At 38.2% G+C, this 22903-nt stretch overlaps 2 protein-coding genes across 4 annotated transcripts in view; one reads left to right on the top strand and one right to left on the bottom strand.

The window, feature by feature from the left end:
* Window positions 1-22903, bottom strand: part of CBL (Cbl proto-oncogene) — a 91014-nt gene that overhangs the window by 47882 nt on the left and 20229 nt on the right. For 2 of the 3 annotated variants that reach the window (XM_081240178.1, XM_081240177.1), the window contains exon 2: window positions 22039-22286. In XM_081240178.1, the coding sequence (XP_081096304.1) occupies window positions 22039-22286 (248 nt within the window). Of the gene's footprint in view, window positions 1-22005; window positions 22287-22903 lie in introns of those variants that run through there. The other variant, XM_081240179.1, reaches the window with a different exon arrangement.
* LOC308619923 (transforming protein RhoA-like) lies at window positions 6727-8173 on the top strand. The gene has a single exon (XM_081239210.1). It carries the CDS (start codon window positions 6990-6992, stop codon window positions 7569-7571), a length of 582 nt encoding a protein of 193 aa, XP_081095336.1. The 5' UTR covers window positions 6727-6989; the 3' UTR covers window positions 7572-8173.

The following is a 22903-nucleotide window of genomic DNA, read 5'->3' on the forward strand; positions in this document are numbered from 1 at the left end:
CTCTTTGAGACCCAATCTTTGTTTCTCCGTATCTTCTATGCAGATGAAACACACTGAGTTGATGAAAACGCACTGAGTTTCTTAACACTTCTTCACAGATTCTCAAATGTTAGGGCTTCTAACACTTATTCAGCAGTATTTATCATACTTCCCAGCAGGAAAACTTATATGGAACTTAAGTATTAGAGGCACTGTGCAAAAGTAAACAACATTTACTGCATTTACTAAACCCAGTAAAGTAAAACTCGTGATAAAATTTCAATTATTGTCAAAGGAGCAGAGGTATATTCATGAATGGGGGAAAATAAAGCATAAGAATACATAAAAAATGGAGAAAAATCATAAATGTATCTTGACTTGAATACAAGAAATTTAAAAGCTTCATAAGAGTTCCAAATTAAACCTCTCATGATGAATTTGTAAAAATCTTCAGAATGCACAAACTTTAAATCTAACAAATTTAGAGACATAACTAAAAATATAAAAGGTAATTTAATAACAGAATACAATGAACTCTATTCCAGTAATTTTCACTAATTTATTTATTTCATAAACATTGAATGCTTACTATATGGCAAGCACCATACTTAAACTTATTTAGGGGAAATGGACTATCCCAAACCCTGAGTAAACCAAAAACCATTAAATAGAGTAGGTATCAAAATCCATTCCCCACTCTCACATATAGACACAGTCATATACGCATGTGTGTACAAGCACGCGTATTAGACCATGATGGTATTACGGAAGAATTTTTGCTATCCGTTCCCCATAAAAGCTAACTCTTATTTCTACAAGCTGTTCAAAAATACAGAAAGAGAACTCATTCATTTTGATTACTTCCATAATCAAAGACCATGAGAAAAAAACTATATGCTAATTTCACTTACCAGAATAGATGGAAAAATCCTAAACGATTATTAAATAGAATCCAGTGAAGCATTATATATCACCCTAGATATCTGCCCCAAAGAAATTAAAATATATGCCCACACAAAGATTTGGACATGAATGTTCCTATTAGCTGTATTTATAATAGCCAAAAACTGGACACAACTAAAATGTACATCCAACAGGTGAACAGATAAACAAATTGTGGTACACCCATATAATAAAACTACTTAGCAAACAGAGGAATAAGCTATTCATATGCAATATATATATATATGATTATTTCATAGAGCCAATGACTTTATTTCCACTATAGTTCACTTACCGCCTTAGTCCAAACCACCATCATCCTACCTGGATTACTGCATTTGACTCCAGACTGGTCAGTCATCTTGTTCTTTCTGGATTGCTTGGCAACGAGCTAACTAGGACCAGGGGCTCCTCCTAACATCTTCCCAAGGGACTTCTGCAGTCTCTAGTTACCAGACAGCTGGTTCTTAGCAACTCCTGTAAATAGGTGGCACCCAAGACTCACACTTTTGACCTCACTTATCACATTGACCCCCATAAAAAGAGAGAGTGCAGGGGTGTATTGGGGTAGGTTGAGTCCCTTTCCTGGAGTCCAGTCTCATGATACAGCCAACTGTGCTCAACTCAAATACTCCTCTCCACAGGACACCAAGAGAATATGGCGTCTCTATACAGGATCATCCTTCCACCTATGAATTCAAGCCTGATGTTCACCTGGAATGTACTGAGAGCAAGATCTCAAAAATACTTGCTGAATGAATACTTGCATAAAGAAAACTTCAGTAGCCTGTGAACCATGACATTTCTTTTTTAAAAATTATGATAAAATATACATGACATAAAATTTATTACTTCAACTATTTTGAAGTGTATACAACATTTTTCTTAACAATTTGCTCCCTCCTGTAATTTTTCAATAAGTGTATATCTCTAATTTTTTGTTTTGTTTTGTTTTTTGGGGTTTTTTTTTGTGCTGTACGCGGGCGTCTCACTGTTGTGGCCTCTCCCGTTGCGAAGCACAGGCTCCGGACGCGCAGGCTCAGCGGCCATGGCTCACGGGCACAGCCGCTCTGAGGCATGTGGGATCTTCCCAGACTGGGGCACGAACCCGTGTCCCCTGCATCGGCAGGCGGACTCTCAACCACTGCGCCACCAGGGAAGCCCTCTAATTTTTTTTTTTAATCAAATACTTTGGTCCTGCTTTTTGTGAACCAGGCATTATTCTAGGTGCTTTCTAAACATTAACTTATTCATTATAATACTCACAACAATCCTACGAAAGCACTTTTAATGAGATGTCTGAGGCAGAGAGAAGTAACTTGTCTAAGGTCATATACTGAGATAGTATATGGCAGAGGAGTCCATCTGGCTGATCCAGCTCTCACACTTAGCATCTAACACAACAACTGCTTTAACCTCACTGCGCCATACTACATGTTTACTGACCTGTGTGTGTGCCACTAAGTGAAAGTCACACTGAGAAACTGTGCAATTAGGCAGTACCTTAATCACTCACCTAGTCTATAAAACCTTAATCCAGTGATAAAAAATAAAATAGATAATATTCAGTCACATACAGGCCTAAAGAGCCCTTCACAAAAGTTCATGTCAAGAGAACTTAGCTCAAGCTCACTGTTAACAGCAATAATGATGAAAGATTTCCTTTCTTAAGTGGCTTTTTCTTTTTTTTTTTTTTTTGTGGTACGCGGGCCTCTCACTGTTGTGGCCTCTCCCGTAGTGGAGCACAGGCTCCAGACACGCAGGCTCAGCGGCCATGGCTCACGGGCACAGCCGCTCTGAGGCATGTGGGATCTTCCCGGTCTGGGGCACGAACCCATGTCCCCTGCATCGGCAGGCGGACCCTCAACCACTGCGCCACCAGGGAAGCCCCTTAAGTGGCTTTTTAATCATGCTCTTTGAAGTTAGAACAGAAGAATAGAAAAAGGATCACTATAATCTGGTTCAATGTTACAGGGAAAATAAAACATTCAACTAATTATTTTAAATGTAAATAATATAAGAAAAATACCGTAAGAATAAGAATGAAACAAGTTAAGAAATATTAACTCTGAATACTTAAATCATTTAGATATATTTTATTAGACACTAAGCAGGATGAGTGTTTTGCATGTAAAGGAGTGGGGGGAGGGTTTAAACAAAGAGGAAAGAAAAATGCTAACGAACGTTTTTTATTCCATTTCTTTAACAAATTTAATACATAGGATTTAAGCTTTCCGAAGATAATATATATTTCAGGTTCAATACACAGTAAGTAAAAGTAAAAAAAAAATACATTGCCAGGATTCAAGTTCATAATGCTTCTAACATTTTCACACTACTAGGTACCTCTAGCAAGCATTTGCTGCTTTGTATACTACAGCCTGGCAAAAAAAAAAAAAAAATTCTTGTAGCCAGCTTTTGAGCTTGTTCTTTAAGATGTTCTAATTTAAATGCAGTTGTAGACTTCACAAGTATTATGGTTTTAGAGCAAGTCTTGGTTGGCACTATTAGAGCAACGTGATTAGAAAAGGCTTTTGCACATTCTACTTGACATTCACTGCCTACTTCTCTATACTGCTCTGGTTTTATAAAAGTCACCACTGATGTTTTGAGGGGAGGCAAGGGAGGGTACCTTCACATTCTCTCTCTCTTTATCTGCATAATCAAGCCTATGCTCTATTAGAAATATTATAAGTGAAATTCTCTTGCTATGTGAATACCTAATGCTGTAGTAAATCACAGTATTGATATTTTTTGTGTTCAAATGACATGCCTATTAAAATGTTTTAACTTCCCCAAGTTTATGTAGTTTACCATTTCATATACTACTTGAAATATAGCCTCCATGGGATCATTTCTGCAATGTGAAATGAAATACACAATCATCATTCCTTTACATTCAAACAAAGAAAACCAAAGTAATTGGTTATGAACATGTGGGAGATAAGCTTGAAAAAAAAAAAAAAAAAAAGGCCCTGGCACTTACTAGCTGTATGCACTTGGGTAACATATTTTAACTTTCCAAGCCTCGATTTCCACATTTATAAAGTGTAAAATACATAAAGGCAAAGGCCATGTTCATTTTGTTCAACATAAAAGAGAGACTGCCCAATTAATATGTGTGGCGAGGTAGGGAGCAAGTAAAGACTAGACCACATTTGAACTTTTCAGGCATATAGCAAGCACGTAATATTAATGGCATCTGAATTTGCAAAAATCCCAAATTAAATTTTAGATCGAGACTCCTGCTTTCAGCCAAGAGGGAACTGCAGGGACTGGATTTATCCTCCTTGAAAGAACTGAAAAATTGGACAAAACATATGAAATAATGGTTTCCAGACAGTAGACATCATGCAGCAGAGGACTGTGATCCCTAAGAGAGGGGAAACAAACGGAAGTGAACTCCATGACTGACTGAACTTACTGCCTGGAGTTTCTAGGCCTCAGCACTGGGAGGGGGAACTCAGGCAGAGCCTGATAGTCTCTTGAGTTGAGGAGACAGAATTGTGAGTTTGGGGAAACCATGGCAGTTGGAGTCCTCAGTACAGAATACAAGAGAGGAGAGAGCTGCGTAGAGAGAGGAAGCTTAGGAGATCTACAGCTGAGCACTGATGAACACAGGGAAAGAACCACCTGAAAGGAGTACAGCAAACACTCCCCAGTTCTCACAAAGGAGGAGGAGGGGGGTGGAAATCTGTAGATGGGTAGAGCACGGGTAGAATCTAGCATGTGGCTAGATTAAAAGCTATTCATATATCCAGAGAAAACTCTAATCTGAAAAGATACATGCACCCTAATGTTCACAGCAGCACTATTCGCAATAGCCAAGACATGAAAGCAACCTCAATGTCCATCAACAGATGTATGGATAAAGAAGATGTGGGGTGTATGTGTGTGCATGTGTATACACATACATATACACACATAATGGAATATTACCCAGCCATAAAAAAGAATGAAATAATGCCATTTGCAGCAACATGATGGACCTAGAGATTATCATACTAAGTGAAGTAAGACAGAGAAAGACAAATACCATATGATATCACTTATATGTAGAATCTAAAAAAATGATACAAATGAACTTATTTACAAAACAGAAATAGACTCACAGACATACAAAAAAAACTCATGGTTACCAAAGGGGATAAGGGGCAGGGGGAGATAAATTAGAAGTTTGGGATTAACATATACACACTGTTATATATAAAATAAACAACAAGGACCTGCTGTATAGCACAGGGAACTGTATTCAATATCTATAATGGAAAAGAATCTGATAAAGAATAAATATACACACATACATATAGAGAGAGAATTACTGCTGTACACCTGAAAATAACATGACATTGTATTACAAAATTAACTATACTTCAATTAAAAAAAGGTTAATTAAAAAAAACAAAAGCTATTCTGGCCCTGCCTAACAAAGTTTAAAAGGATCAAACTATTCAGCTGTATCCCAGAACACAGCTCAAGAATATTTATAAGAATACAAAGTATCCAGCACCTACCACAGTAAAATTAACAATGTCTAGCATCCGATCAAAAATTAGCAAACATGCAATGAAGCAAGAAAATATGACTTAGTGAGGATAAGAACAAATCAATAGAATTAAATCCATGAGTGACACAGATGACAGAACTGACAGACAAGGATATCAAAAGTTATTATAACTATATTTTATTTATACAAAAAGGTAGAGAAACTCTTGTACATGTTAAGACATGGAAAACATAAAAAAGATCTAAATCCAACTTCTAGAAATGAAAACTAAAATGGAAGGGACTCGCAGCAGATTAACTACTGCAAAAGAAAAGATTAACTGACTCAAAAACACAGTGATAGAAACTCCCCAAAATAAAACACTGAAAAAAAGTGAGCAAAGCACCAGTGGCCTGTGGGACAATATCAAGTGCCCAAATATATATATAAATGGAGTCCCCTGAAGGAGAGTAGAAGGAAGGGAACAAAAGAATTTTTTTCTGAAGAAATTGTAAGATAAAAATTTTCAAAAACTATAAATTTTAGATTAAAATAGTACAAAGAGCAAATTATGACATTGTCATATCTCTTTCCCAAGTCCAAAGAAGACATTTCTATTCCACCCAGGAACCTTTATCCACTGAACCCCTCAAGACAACAATCTAAGCAGCTACAACCTATCCACAGGACCAGCAATTATTAAAATCTATTTACCAGCCTTGATATTCTGTTCCCTTGAAATGTACAATGGTTCAAACATAAAAAGGGGTGAGATTAGCCTGCCTTGCGCCAGAATTATAAAGCAGTATTGGAACAGTATAACAAGTCTACTCTTTAAGAGATTAGAAGGAACAGTACCAAAATGACAACAGCATTAATCACTTTCAAAAATGGCTATAGCATTTCTGAAATGTAGACATCAATATAGCAGTTCTTAAAGTGTGTTATGCAATCCCTAGGAGTCCTTGAGACTCTTTCAGAGGGTCTGCAATGTTAAAATTATTTCCATAATAATATTAAGACACCACATGATTCATCTTTTCCACTGTGTTGATACTTGCATTGAAGGCACAAAGTTGGGTTGAGTCTGCTGGTGCCTTAGCTGAATCAAGGCAGGAGCACTGAACTGTACATGTAGGCACTGTACTCTTCACCATGACTTGCAGTAAAAACAAAAACAAAATGCTAGTTGCACTTAAGAATATCCTTGATGAAGCAGGATAGACCATTAATTTTATTAAATTTTGAATATTGAGGACATTTTTTAAAACATTGTGTGTGATCAAATAAGAAGTACATGAAAAGAACTGCTGCTCTCCCCGCCCTCCCGCCGCCGTCGCTGCCCGCTCTTGCTTTCTCGCGCTCCCCGCCCGTTGCTCTCCGTTGGTTCTCTCGTTAGTCCGCCGCAGCTTCCTTAGCCACCCGCCGTAGTCTTTGAGCTTGCGACTCGCGGACAGGAGTCCTCGGCGCGGAGAGGCCGGACACGGAGTCGTCGCCTGAGTACCTTTCATCTGAGAAGTTCAAGGCACTTTGTAGAACTTCTGCCACACAGGCTGTGGGTCTTGCAGCACATTTGTAAGCAATGGCTGCCATCCGGAAGAAACTGGTGATTGTTGGAGATGGAGCCTGTGGCAAGACTTGCTTGCTCATTGTCTTTAGCAAGGACCAGTTCCCAGAGGTGTATGTACCTACGGTGTTTGAGAACTATGTGGCAGATATTGAAGTGGACGGAAAGCAGGTAGAGTTGGCTTTGTGGGACACAGCTGGGCAGGAAGATTATGATCGCTTGAGGTCTCTCTCCTACCCGGATACTGATGTTATACTGATGTGTTTCTCCATTGACAGCCCTGATAGTTTAGAAAACGTCCCAGAAAAATGGACTCCAGAAGTCAAACATTTCTGTCCCAACGTGCCCATCATCCTGGTTGGGAACAAGAAGGATCTTCGAAATGATGAGCACACAAGGCGGGAGCTAGTCAAGATGAAGCAGGAGCCAGTGAAACCGGAAGAAGGCAGAGATATGGCAAACAGGATTGGCGCTTTTGGGTACATGGAGTGTTCAGCAAAGACCAAAGATGGAGTGAGGGAGGTTTTTGAAATGGCCACGAGAGCTGCTCTGCAAGCCAGACGTGGGACGAAAAAATCTGGGTGCCTTGTCTTGTGAAACCCTGCTGCAAGCACAGCCCTCATGCAGTTAATTTTGAAGTGCTGTTTATTAATCTTAGTGTATGATTACTGGCCTTTTTCATTTATCTATAATTTACCTAAGATTACAAATCAGAAGTCGTCTTGCTACCAGTATTTAGAAGCCAACCATGATTATTAATGATGTCCAACCCACCTGACCCACCAGGGTCCTTCTGACACTGCTCTAACAGCCCTCCTCTGCACTCCCACCTGACACACTAGGCGCTAATTCAAGGAATTTCCTAACTTCTTGCTTCTTTCTAGAAAGAGAAACAGTTGGTAACTTTTGTGAATTAGGCTGTAACTACTTTATAACTAACATGTCCTGCCTATCCTCTTTCAGCTGCAAGGTACTCTGGTGAGTCACCACTTCAGAGCTTTACTCATTTTAACAGATTTCATTGGCATAGCTCTGGGTGGCAATCCAGTTTTTTGAAAATGTGCTCAGCCAGAAAGGCCCAAGTCCACGCAGCTGTGGCAAAGTTACAGTTCTGTGGTTTCATGTTAGTTACCTTATAGTTACTGTGTAATTAGTGCCGCTTAATGTATGTTACCAAAAATAAATATATCTACCCCAGACTAGATGTATTTTTTGTATAATTGGATTTCCTAATACTGATATTTGTCATCCTCACAGAAAGTGTATTGGTTTTTTTTTAAAAAAAAAGAAAGTGTATTTGAAAATAAAGTCAGATGGAAAATTCAAAAAAAAAAAAAAGAAAAGAAAAGCACTCCTGTTGTAATAACAGTTGTCCTCAGGAAACGCATTTGTACAATGTCTTTTTTGTTGTTGTTTTTAAAAAAATTTTTTATTGGAGCATAGTTGATTTACATGTGCATAGTTGATTTACATGTGCAATGTTTAAATAGTTGAAGTAGTCGCTCTTTGGTGGAATACTTTTTTCTGTAAACCATATTTTAGTGTACAATTCAGTAGCATTAAGTACATCCACACGTTGTATAATCATCACATCTATCCATGTCCAGAATTTTTCATCATTCCAAACAGAAATGTTAGCAGTAACTACCTACTCTCTCTCGACTCAGCCTCCTGGTAACCTCATTTCTAACTTTCTGTCTCTATGAATTTGCCTAGATACCTCATATAAGTGTAATCATACAATATTTGTCTCTGTGTCTGATTTATTTCACTTAGCACAATGTTTTTAAGGTTCAGCCATGTTGTAGCATGTATCAGAACTTCATTTCTTTTTATAGCTGGATAATATTCCATTGTATGTGTACATCACACATTGCTTGTCCATTCATCTACTGAGGGACACTTGGGTTGCTCCTACCTTTTGGCTACCATAAAATGCTGCTATGAACACGGGTGTACAAATATCTGTTCAAGTCCCCACTTTTGATTCTTTGGGGGTAAATACCTAGAAGAATCACTGGATCATATGGTAATTCCATCTTCAACTTTTTGAGGAACCACTAAACTTTTTAAACAGTGGTTGCACTATTTTACATCTCCACTAGCAAAGGATGAGGGTTCCAATGTCTCTTCGCCAACTTTTGTCAGTCTCTCTTTTTTCATAATAGACATTCTAATGGGTGTGAAGTGGTATCTCTTGGTTTTGATATGCATTTCCCTGATGACGTTGAGCTTTGTTTCATGCACTTATTGGCCAACTGTATAACTTCTTGGAAGAAGTGTCTATTCAAATCTTCTGCTCGTTTTTGAATTGGGTTTTTTTGTGTGTGTGTTTTTCTGTTGAGTTGTTAGAGTTCTTTACATACTCTGGATTTAAATCCCTTACCAAATATATGTTTTGCAAAAATTTTCTCCCAATTTGTGGGTTGTCTTTTCACTCTCTTGTTAGTGTCCTTTGATGGATAAAGTTTTAAATTTTGATGAAGTTCAACTGATCAGTTTTTTCTTTTATTGTCTATGCTTTTGGTGTCATAACTCAAGAAATCATTGCCCAATCCAAGATCATGAAGATTTTCTAAGGGTTTTTATTTAGCTCTTAAATTTAGGTCTTTGATCACTTAAACTTAATTTTTGTATGTAAGTCCAACTTCATCCTTTTGATTGTGGTTATCCAGTTTTCCCAGCACAATTTGTTGAAAAGACTTGGCATCCCTGTTGAAAATTAATTGACCATATGTGTGAAGGTGTATTTCTGGGCTATTTTATTCCATTGGTCTATATGTCTGTCCTTAATGCCAGTACCACACCATCTTGATTACCGTAGCTTTGTAGTAAAGCTTTGAAATCAGGAAGTGTGAGTCTTCCAATTCTGTCGTTTTTCTAAATTGTTTTGTTTTTTTTTTGAGGTCCCTTGAGATTTTATTTTTTTGGCTGCATTGGGTCTTTGTTGCTGCGTGTAGCCTTTCTCTAGTTGCGGCAAGTGGGGGCTACTCTTCGTTGCAGCGCATGGGCTTCTCATTGCGGTGGCTTCTCTTGTTGTGGAGCACAGGCTCTAGGCGCGCGGGCTTCAGTAGTTGTGGCACATGGGCTCAGTAGTTGTGGCTCGCGGGCTCTAGAGAGCAGGCTCAGTAGTTGCGGCACGCGGGCTTAGTTGCTCCGCAGCATGTGGGATCTTCCTGGACCAGGGATCGAACCCATGTCCCCTGCATTGGCAGGCAGATTCTTAACCACTGTGCCACCAGGGAAGTCCCACTGAGACTCTTAATGAATTTTAAGATTAGCCTGTCAATTTCTACCAAAAGGGTAGCTAGAATTCTAACAGGAATTGCACTGGACCTCTAGATCAACGTGGGGAGTACTGCCATCTTAACAATACTCAATCTTCCCAATCTATGACATGGAATATCTTTCCATTTATTTGGTTCTTTTTTAACTTCTTTCAGCAGCATTTTATTGTTTTCAGTGTACAAGTCTTTTGCCTCTTTGGTTAAATTTATTCCTAAATATTTTATTCTTTTTGATGCTATTATAAATGGAATTGTTTTCTTAATTTCATTTTTGGATTGTTCACTGCTAGTGTGTAGAAAGAATACAATTGAGTTTTGTAAAGTTTTGCATTTGATCATATATCCTGCAACTTTACAGAACTCAACTATTGGTTCTAGTAGTAGTGTTTTTTTTAGTGGATTCCTTAGGATTTTCTACAAACAAGATTATGTCATGTACAAATAGAGATAGTTTTACTTCTTCCTTTTCCTTGTGGGTGCTTTTTACTTCTTTTTCTTGCCTAATCGCTCTGGATAGAACCTCATATGTTGAATAGAAGCTATGTTGAATAGAAGTGGTGAGAGCAGACACCCTTGTCTTATTTCTGATGTTAAGTGGAAAGCTTTCAGTCTTTCACCACTGAGTATAATGTTAGCTGTGGGATTTTCATACATGGCATGGAATACCATTTCTACTTAAAAGAATGACTAATAGACAAAGAATGGTTACTCAGACTCCAATATTTGGCAGACAGTTTCTCCAAAATAAACAAAGTGACCTGTCACCTCAAGGAAAACAACTGATAGTTTTTGTTGTCAATGATAAAACTCAAGCTTTTAAGCAAAAATCAGAATTTAAAAAAAAGCCTATCCTCCACTATGAGCTTAACAGTTTCCAAATAAAACTTTTCTAATGATATTTAATTAATGAATGTGATTGTACAATGTGTCAACACTTGAAAATCTACATAACCTAGTGAACCAATATTTTCCAAGCGACCAAGGTATGATGCTACAAAATCGTGCATGTGTAAAAGATTCATTCCAAATGAAAGATAGACCAATGAATGTTAATGTAACAAGGTATAAAATGTTCATTGAGGCAGTTTAAGAGATTTGCAAAAATGTAAAACTACTTATTTTTAAAAATATTTTCCAGGGAGTTCCCTAGTAGCCTAGTGGTTAGGATTCCAGGCTTTCACTGCCGTGGCCCAGGTTCAGTCCCTCCTAGGGCAGCTAAGATCCTGCAAGCTGTGGGGCATGGCCAAAAGGAAAAAAAAAAAAAATTGAAAAAAATTTTTTTCCATTAAAATGTCTTCACGTTAAAAAAAATGTTTTTAGGGCTTCCCTGGTGGTGCAGTGGTTAAGAGTCCACCTGTCGATTCAGGGGACGTGGGCTCGTGCCCCAGTCCAGGAGGATCCCACATGCCGCGGAGCGGCTGGGCCCATGAGCCATGGCCGCTGAGCCTGCGCGTCCGGAGCCTGTGCTCCGCAACGGGAGAGGCCGCAACAGTGAGAGGCCCGCGTACCGAAAAAAAAAAAAAAAAGAAAAAGTTTTTATGTCAACATGTAATGGGCTTGTTACTGTTATTATTAAATGTTAACAGTTATTTTAAATATTTAAATATTTTTCAATTTCTCAGTTTTAATACTGAATATAGTAAATATTGATAGATATAACCCACATACATGAAAGTTCTTTGAGGTCCTCGATTTACAGAGTGTAAAGGGGTCCTGAAACCAAAAAACTTGAGGAAAAAACTGTATTAATTAACAAAAGCTCTACACAGCAAGTATATATTTGGTTTAAAGCAAACAAACAGTACTTTAGGCACTTATTCAGCCAACCCCTATATTAGAATTTCAGCCAACCCCTACATTAGAATTTCTTAAGATCTTATTATCACATACTAACAAACCATAGTAACTTATGATTGACTGGTCTGCAAGCACTGTCATATTAGAGTTGTACAGGAGGGTTTTGAGAACTAAATGTGACTTCTTCACCACCATGAAACTTCACCTTCTCCATTTTAGCCCAGTTTTTTAGCCTCTTAAGCTGGGAACTTAGAACTTTGTCCAACTAGGTTCACTGAACTCAACTGAATCTACCAATCATGTTACTACAAGAAATGGGAAGTGTTCCAGGATTGTCCTTGTGAATCCAAGCTGTCACCTAAGAGGTATCACATCTTTTTCTTCATTTAAAAAATAATTTGGTTGATTATATATTAATTATAGAAAATTTAGAAAATATAAAAACAGAAAGAAAATTTAAATTACCTCTAATTCCAGTAACTAGAAATAAGTACTGTTGATATTTTGGTATCATTCCTTCCAGGTTTTTATTATATAATAAATATATTATTATATATTATTATATATAAATATATATTTATATTTATTATATTTCTTACTTTTTACAAAATGAGATCTTATTAGTTATACATACAATTCTGTGGTCTCTTCTCCTTTATAGGAATATTATAGTCATCATGCTGTACATTATATCCCCAGGACTTATTCATCTTATAACTAGAAATTTGTACCTTTTGACACCTTCACCTATTTCTTTAATACATTGTTTGCCTATCATTAATCTTTTTTTTTTTTTTTTGCGGTACACGGGCCTCTCACTGTTGTGGCCTATCCCGTTGCGGAGCACAGTCTCCAGACACACAGGCTCAGCAGCCATGGCTCACGGGCCCAGACGCTCGGCGGCATGTAGGATCCTCCCGGACCGGGGCACAAACCCGTGTCCCCTGCATCAGCAGGAGGACTCTCAACCACTGCGCCACCAGGGAAGCCCTATTGTTAATCTTTATCGACAAAAAATTTTTAGTGTCTACATTGTACACCATATCTTCTCTTGTTTATGTAATTCATCTTACGTTGGACATTTAGGTTGTTTCTAGGTTTTGCCTTTCATATACAGCATCTAAATGAATGGCTTTGTAATTGTATTTTAACCCAAATCCCTTTTCTGTTCTTTCTGATAAATTTCTAAAAGTGGAACTATTGAGCAAAATTTTAAATCTTTCTATATAAATCACCCTCCAGACAGAAAGGCTAAACCAGTTTCATTCTACCACAACCAGGTATGAGAGTACTCACATTCCTATACCCTCCTTTTAAACACTAATTATAAGTAGATTTTTCCTTTTGTTGTGTTTGATTTTTCCCTTTTTTTGCCAATTTTGCAGGTCAAAAGAAAATTACTTTATGACTAACAAATTGGACTGTTCTTTAACATTCATATTTGGTCTTTTATGCTTCTTATTTCATGGATTATTTATTTCCTTTGCTAATTTTCTATTTAGACAGAATTTGGAGGGGGGAAGGGAGGATACTTATTTATTTTTCTTTCCTTTTTTTAAAATTGAAGTGTAGTTGATTTACAATGTTGTGTTAATTTCTGCTGTACAGCAAAGAGATCAGTTATACATATACATACATTCCTTTTTTTTTTTTTTTTTTTTTGCGGTACGTGGGCCTCTCACTGTTGTGGCCTCTCCCGTTGCGGAGCACAGGCTCCGGACACGCAGGCTCAGCGGCCATGGCTCATGGGCCCAGCCGCTCCGCGGCATGTGGGATCTTCCCAGACCGGGGCACGAACCCGTGTCCCCTGCATTGGCAGGCGGACTCTCAACCACTGCACCACCAGGGAAGACCCATTCTTTTTTATATTCTTTTCCATTATGGTTTATCACAGGATATTGAATATAGTTCCCTGTGTTATACAGTAGGACCTTGTTGTTTATCCATTCTACATATACTAGTTTGCATCTGCTAATCCCAAACTCCCACTCCATCCCTCCTCCACCCCCCTTCCCTTTGGCAACCACAGGTATGTTCTTTAAGTCTGTGAATCTGTTTCTGTTTTGTGAATAATTTCATTTGTATCATTTTTTTAGATTCCACGTATCAGTGATATCATATGATATTTGTCTTTGTCTGACTTACTTCACTTAGTATGATTATCTCTAGGTCCATCCATGTTGCTGCAAATGGCATTATTTCATTCTTTTTTTTATGGCTGAGTACTATTCAATTGTATATACATACACACACACACACCACATCTTCTTTATCCATTCATCTGTCAGTGGACATTTAGGTTGCTTCCAATGTCTTGGCTTTTGTGAATAGTGCTGCTATGAACGGAGTGCATGTATCTTTTTGAAATACAGTTTTGTCCAGATATATGCCCAGGAGTTGGATTGCTATTATCATATGGCAACTCTATTTTTAGCTTTTTTGAGGAACCTCCATACTGTTTTCCATATTGGCTGCACCAACTTACATTTCCACCAACAGTACAGGAGGGTTCCCCTTTTAGAGAGAATTTTTTGTTTTTGTTTTTTTATTCCTTGCCTACTACTTTAATCTATTCTCTCCTTTCTTCCTTTGTTGTGCCTCCTTTTAAATCTCCTGTGCTGACTTCTCTCTCCCGCCAGATGATTTTGCCCACTCTCATGGCTTTAAATACTGTTCTTGAACATCACAAAATTTCTATCTCTATTCCAGACCTCTCCTTCTGAACTCCAAACTCTAATATAGCCAACCAATTGCCTGCTTGACATATCACCTTAGATGGCCCATGAGAATATCTCAAACTTAAAGCTGTCCGAAATGGAACTCTTAATTCCCCTCTCTCAATGTACTTCTCCCCACATTTGTACTCTGAATTCTGCATTTTAGTAACTGCCGCCACCAATGGGCAGAGTTAATAACCACAAACCTACATCCTTGATTCTTCCCTGTCATCTTTTCTCACCCTTCTCTTGTCCAATCCACCAGCAATTCTTATTGAGTCTAGCTCCAGTCCACCTCTTATTGGTCCATTTTTCTTCCTTTCAACTTTTTCATCCTTAGTCTACACTATCTCATCTCTTATCTGGTATACAGCAGTAACCTTTTAACCTATCCCTCTACTTCCTTCATTGTTACTTCCACAAGCCTAATCCATTTCCCACACAACAGCCACTGTAGAAGAAAAATCAGATCATGACTTTCCCCTGTTTTATACCTTTCCATGGCTTCCCATTACACCATCTATACACTGGCTCAAACCAGAAACCTATCCAATCCATTAGCAAATCATGTTATGCTAGCTTTAAAACACAGCAAGTTCTGTCCATTTCTTTCCATCTCTACTACCACCACTTTGTTTCAAGCCATCATCATCTCTCTCCTGAACCAAAAAGATACAGGAGCATGGTGCTGCCCCTTTCCCAGTTGTAAGAAAGGCATTCCTAATGTAAGTGGGAATCTTTTCTCACCAAGCCCAAACTCCTCAACAAAAAGTTCTAAGCCACCATTATCTACCAATAGGATTTGGCACACTTGTTGAAACCTATTTTCAGGGTGCTAGGGAAAAACTATAGCAGTACAAATACTGCTGTTAGCTTGTGAATCACCACTCTTCCACTGGAGGATAATCTGGAAACCAAAAGAATACTAGTTCAGTGGTTATAGCTTGGAAACTAGCTAGAAAACGAGAGAACATAAGGTTATAAGCATCATGAGAGCTGTTTACTGCTCTATCACTGTTCTTAGAGCAGTGCCTACCACAGAGAAAATACTCACTACTATTTTTTCTTTAATGAATGGTTAGCACATAAGCTTTTAGTTATTTCTGAATTATTCCTGGCTGAATACAACAAAACCAAATTTTGACAATTTCAGTTTATAACTACCTCTAAAGAGACAACATAGTTACAACAGAAAAGTTTAATCTTACTTCCAAAATGGATACAATAAGACAATGACAATTTAAAATTAACTGCACTGTATAATCCCATTCAGCTTCTACTATAACATCTTGCGCTCTAACGAAAACAGGCACAAAAACAAGAGTTAAAGATAAAAGGCAAGAAAGCAGCTTATGGTTTTGCTGAATTAATTTTTTTATAAAGTCTAAGAAGAATGAGGGCAAATATCTTTTGAGAAGTTAATTTACCTAATATCCTCTCTAAAACAAAAACAGGAAGCAACTATATTATATACTGATAGATACAATTATGTACACTCTTCTAGAGACTATTTAAGGGATTAGCTCTTCAACATCCAGTCTGGCAACAAATTCCCTCATGTACATGGCTTTGGGGGAATAGATATGTTCCCCAAGCCATAGCAGGTTTGTTTAGAGATGACACCTTGCCCTCGCTGGACTAATCACAGCACTTAGCTTTTCTTTCCAGAGTTGACTGGTCCAGAGATAATCAATTGATCTATACCAAGCCTAAGTCAAAACTGGAACCAAGAGGTAGATGCTCTGCTACCGTAAGAAACCCGTAAGATGTAAATCTTGGGTGTAGCAGAGGGCAGATTTCCCCACAATTCAGACATTAATCTGCATTGAGAGAATGCAGTGTCCTGGTAGCACTTTCAACCATGGTTTCAGTTATTCCTGAGGCTTGCCTGCATTCTTGCCCTTAGTGCAACTCAAGATATTCACTTTTTCTAGAATACTACAAGTCTACAAATTTTCCTCTCCCAAGAAGAAAAAGCAGGAACAAAGCATAAAAGGCCTATAACATTCTTTTGTGATAAAAAACATTGAGCAAAAAAGAAATGAAACTTTCTCAACCTGATAAAGGGCATCTATGAAAATCCCACAGTTAACATCATACTCAATGGTGAAAGACTGAAAGCTTTCCTCCTAACATCAGGAACAAGACAAGGATGTCTGCTCTCACTACTTCTATTCAACATAGGTTCTATTCAACATATGAGGTTCTAGCCAGAGCGATTAGGCAAGAAAAAAAGCATCCACAAAGGAAAGGAAGAAGTAAAACTATCATCAATTGCATACATATAGAGATCATTCAAGATCATGCAAACATGATCATATTTACATAATATTCTAGGGAATCCACTAAAAAAACAACTACTACTAGAACCAATAGATGAGTTCTGCAAAGTTGCAGGATACAAGGTCAAATACAAAACTTCACAAAATTCAACTATATTCATCCCACACACCAGCAATGAACAATCCAAAAATGAAATTAAGAAAACAATTCCATTTGTAATAGCATCAGAAAGAATAAAATATTTAGGAATAAAGTTAACCAAAGAGGGAAAAGACTTATACACTGAAAACAATAAAATGCTGCTAAAAGAAATTAAAGAAGACCCAAATAAATGGAAAGACATTCCATGTTCATAGATTGGGAAGACTTAGTATTGTTAAGATGGCAGTACTCCCCACATTGATCTACAGGTCCAATGCAATTCCTATTAGAATTCCAGCTGCCCTTTTGGTAGTAATTTTCAGGCTAATCCTAAAATTCATTAAGAATCTCAAGGGGGGCTTCCCTGGTGGCGCAGTGGTTGAGAATCTGCCTGCAAATGCACGGGACACGGGTTCGAGCTTTGGTCTGGGAAGATCCCACATGCCGCGGAGCAACTAGGCACGTGAGCCACAACTACTGAGCCTGCGCGTCTGGAGCCTGTGCTCCACAACAAGAGAGGCTGCGAGAGTGAGAGGCCCGCGCACCGCGATGAAGAGCGGCCCCCGCTTGCCACAACTAGAGAAAGCCCTCGCACAGAAACGAAGACCCAACACAGCCAAAAGTAAGTAAGTAAGTAAGTAAGTAAGTAAATAAATAAATAAATAAAGAAAGAAAAAGAATCTCAAGGGACCTCAAAAAGCCAAAACAATTTAGAAAAAGGACAAAGTTGGAAGACTCACACTTTCTGATTTCAAAGCTTTACTACAAAGCTACAGTAATCAAGATGGTTTGGTACTGGCATAAGGACAGACATATAGACCAGTGGAATAAAATAGAGAGCCCAGAAATACACCTTTACACATACGATCAATTAATTTTCAACATGGATGCCAAATCCATTTGATAAGGAAAGGATAGTCTTTTCAACAAATGGTGCTGGGAAAACTGGATGACCACAAACAAAAGAATGAAGTTGGACCCTACCTTATACCATAAACAAAAACTAACTCAAAATGATCAGAAATGTAATCTTCATGACCTTGGATTAGGCAATGGTTTCTTACCTATGAAATCAAAAGCACAAGTACCCACAGAAAAAATACTGGACATCATCAAAATTTAAATCTTTTGTGCTTCAAATGATACTATCAGGAAAGTGAAAAGACAACCCACAGAATGGGAATAAAGTTTTATAAATCGTGTCTGATAAGAATCTAGTACCCAGAATATATAAAGAACTCTTACAACTCAACAATCAAAAGACAAGTAAGGACTCCCCTGGTGGCACAGTGGTTAAGAATCTTCCTGCCAATGCAGGTGACACGGGTTCGAGCCCTGGTCCGAGAAGATCCTACATGCTGCAGAGCAACTAAGCCTGTGCGCCACAACTACTGAGACTGTGCTCTAGAGCCCGCGAGCCACAACTACTAAAGCCCACGCACCTAGAGCCCGTGCTCTGTGGCAAGAGAAGCCACTGCAATGAGAAGCTCGCACACCGCAACGAAGAGTAGCCCCCACTCACCACAACTAGAGCAAGCCCGCGTACAGCAACAAAGACCCAAAGCAGCCAAAAATAAAATAAATACATTTATTTTAAAAAAAGACAAGTGGGTTTCCCTGGTGGCGCAGTGGTTGAGAGTCCACCTGCCGATGCAGGGGACACGGGTTCGTGCCCCGGTCCAGGAAGATCCCACATGCCACGGAGCAGCTGGGCGCGTGAGCCATGGCCGCTGAGCCTGTGCGTCCGGAGCCTGTGCTCCGCAGCGGGAGAGGCCACAACAGTGAGAGGCCCGCGTACCGCAAAAAAAAAAAAAAAAAAAAAAAAGACAAGTAACTCAGTTCAAAAAATGAGCAGAGGATTCAAACAGACATTTCTCCAAAGAACATATACAAATGGACAATAAACATGTAAAAAGACTGCTCATTATGTTACTCATTAGGGAAATGAAAATCAAAACCACAAAGAGATATCTACTTCATACCCAGTAAGATGGCTATAACCAAAATAATAATAATAATAATAAGTATTGGTGAGAAGTTGGAACCCCCATACGTTGCTCGGGGAATGTAAAATGGTGCAGCTGCAGTGGAAACAGTTTGGTGGTTCCTCAAAATGTTAAACATAGAACTACCATATGACTCAGTAATTCCAGTCCTAGGTATATACCCAATAGAACTGAAAACATAGAGCTTCACAAAAAATTGTACATAAATGTTCATAGCAGCATTATTAATAATAGTCAAAAGTGGAAACAACCCAAATGTCCATAATCAAAATGTCAATACAATAAAATATTATTTAGCCATAAAAAAGAAAGAAGTACTATTCTATGCTACAACATGGATGAACGTGAAGACATGTTAAGTGAAAGAAGCCAGACAAAAAAGGCCACATGTTATATGATTCCACTTAAATGAAATGTCTAGAACAGGCAAATCCGCAGAGACGGAAAGTAAATATTAGTGATCACCAAAGGCTGGAGGGAAGCAGAAGTGGGGAAAGGGGAGTGACTGCTAATGCACATGGGGTTTCTTTTTGGGGTGACAGAAATGTTCTAGAATTATATAGTAGTGATGGTTGCACAACTTTGTGAACACACTAAAACCCACTAAATTATACACTTTACAAGGTAAATTTTTTAGTATATGAATTATATCTCAATTTTTTAAACTGAATACAAAAAAGGCCTCCTAACAACTAAACTACAGATCGCAAAGATGGTACAGTAAAGCCATATATTTTCCTTTACTGGAAAAAAAAAATGTATTCTCACCTCAAATTTATTTATTCTCACTTTATATATAATTTGTACAAACCTGGTTGTATGGTCAAAGCCTATAGTGGATTAAAAGCTTCATATTAGGGGAAATGAAATTGATATGGACAGATATACTGACAGTAAGGTTTTGTTAAACAGGTAAAAGAACTTACAAGCATTGTGTGAAGCCATTTAGTAAGGGCAAATTGGTCTACGCATTTCATTAGGTTCTGGCAGTACCAATGATAAATAGCCTTATACAACAATCTATACTTATAGTAATGAAAATAATGAAGATGATGAACATAATAAGAGCTAACCCACTTATCACTTGCAATGTGCCAATCACTGTTCTAAGTACCGAACATTTAATTACTTATTAAACTCCCAACAATCCTACACGGAAAGTAATACTATTATTTCATTTTACAGATGGAGAAACCGAAGAATCACACAGCTAAGTTAAGTGGAAAAGTTAAGATTCATACTAAGGCAGTTGGCTTCAGAGTCCCTCCTCTTCTTAACCAGTAGACTATTCTGCCTTTTAGTGACGAACTGTGTCATTAAAAAAAAAAAAAAAAAAAAAAAAAGTCAAACAATGTTCAGTGTGTCTAAGAAGACTGAAAAATCTACAATTTTTATTCCACTATTTAAAAAAAAAAAAAAAAACCTGTTCTATGGCAGCCTGTTATCTATAGGAGAAAGTCTTGAAGTCAAAAAACAGCTCTTTATAATCTGACTCCAACCCATATTTCCAGCTTATCTATCTTCCCTAATTCTAGCCAAACCAGACCGCTCACGTTCCTTAAACAAACAGAGCCTGCATTTTCATGCCACTGTGTTAAAGGCCTTTTCTTCACTTCTCTGCCTAGAAAATTCCTACTTACCCTTCAAAATCTAGCTCAAATAACACTTCCTCTGTGTCACCTTCCCCGATGCCACTAGGTAAAACTGTGTTCATACAGCATTTTGTACATATCTCTATTAATGTATTTATCACATGACATCAGAATTGAATACTTAACTCTCCTTTTCACCTCCTAGAATTAGAACCTAGTACACTGTGGATAATAAATAAAATTTTTAAGTTTTGGTACGTAATAAAGTCCAAAATCATTTTTTTAATTCAGCAATACAAAATGACAAAAGTCAGAAATTTAAATAATTAAAATGGACAAAGTTCATTTTCACATAAATGAGATGTTACAAAGGTTCCTACAGATTGAATTCAGTTACCAGAAACCTTTTTAAGAAGAAGATACTAATACTCTGGACCAAACCTGAGTAATCTGTCACAGTAAAGGTAACATGAATAACCATGTGGGTAAAATTTTAAGTGAGAGTTGAAGGTTCCCAGAATCTAAGCCAACAGAGTCAAACGCTACAAGGATACCATTTACTAAGTTACTGCTCGGCATGCTAACTGAATGCCCTCAGAAATTACTGTCCCCCGGGCTTCCCTGGTGGCGTAGTGGTTGAGAGTCTGCCTGACGATGTAGGGGACGCGGGTTCGTGACCCAGTCCGGGAGGATCCCACATGCCGCGGAGCGGCTGGGCCCGTGAGCCATGGCCGCTGAGCCTGCGCGTCCGGAGCCTGTGCTCCGCAACGGGAGAGGCCACAGCGGTGAGAAGCCCGCGTACCGCAAAAAAAAAAAAAAAAAAACAGTTATCCAAACTACTGGCTAATTTTTTTCCTATTATCCCATACTTATAACCTACCTAATATGCTACCAGCTCGAGCAAAATCCTCTGTTTACTGCCAACCCCAACTTCTTTCTTTCAGACTCTCACCTATCCACAAACTTTCATGATCTTCAGGGCCTCTGAAAGACCTATGCCTCCAACTCATCTTCATGACTATAAGTCACTGACTTTTCAGAGGTAAACAAATAATCAGAGCTAGGGATGGATCAATACTCTCCAAGGTAACCTTTTATACAAAACACAGCTTTAAGTCAAACGTCAACTTTGCATTCTATTCTTGTTGACATAAAATGAAAACCAACTCAACTATTTCTATGTGTTACCTATTCAGGCAGTCACAGACCTGAATAAATATTTGTGTAGTATTCTCCATTACCTAGGCTGAGAATTCTCCTCATACATTCTTTCTTTCCCCTCCTTGAAGAGGCTTATGGTCTGCTTAGTTTTCTTCATCAAATTCTCCATGAACACCCTAAAATACTCATTTTCTCCAAGGGTCTCCATCTTCCCCTCATATCTTGACAAGATAGTGCGGAGATGCTGGTAGGTGTCTGGCAGCAGGTCTAAGATATAAGGTGGGCTATTCTTTAGCGCCAGCTTTGGGTTCTGACACAACCGCACCACCTGCAACAAATGGAAAAGAAGGGCTATTACTTGGAGGATCTTAAGGGCAATTTCCTTTAAGTTTAGAAAATTATAAAATATGTGCTCTATTGCGGAAATATGAAAAATGCACAAGAATATAAGAAATGATCCATAACCCAAACACACACCCACAGGCAATCACTTTACATTTTTAGTGTGGGTTCTCAAAACCATATCTAACAGTTCAGACAACACATAGAAGACTAAACAATTGGGGTGGGGAAGACATCCACATACATGCCTAAAAAAATGCTAGATGAAGCATGGCGAATTCCTCTGAAATGCATGGCTCATACCACAGCAGAATAAAGAAAATTTCCAGGGGCAGAAATAAAGAACGTGGCTGCCCTGGGAGGTAAACCTGGTAACGTAGGAGCCTAGAGCTTTAACAACCACTAGGGGACAGGAGCACAGAGGCCTTGGACCCAGCAAAGAGTTGAACTGAGACACCATTCCTTCCCATATAAATGTAGAACTCTCAGAATTTGCCTGGTTAATTCATTTTACCTTCTTTTACTTTCAACTTTTCTCAGTTCTTAGTTTTAAGTAGGTCTCTTTTAAAGAACATATAGTTAGACTTCTTTAATCCAATGTAA

The sequence above is a fragment of the Mesoplodon bidens genome (genome assembly GCF_964165515.1).
Source record: "Mesoplodon bidens genome assembly, chromosome: 7".
Classification (NCBI taxonomy): Eukaryota; Metazoa; Chordata; class Mammalia; order Artiodactyla; family Ziphiidae; genus Mesoplodon; species Mesoplodon bidens.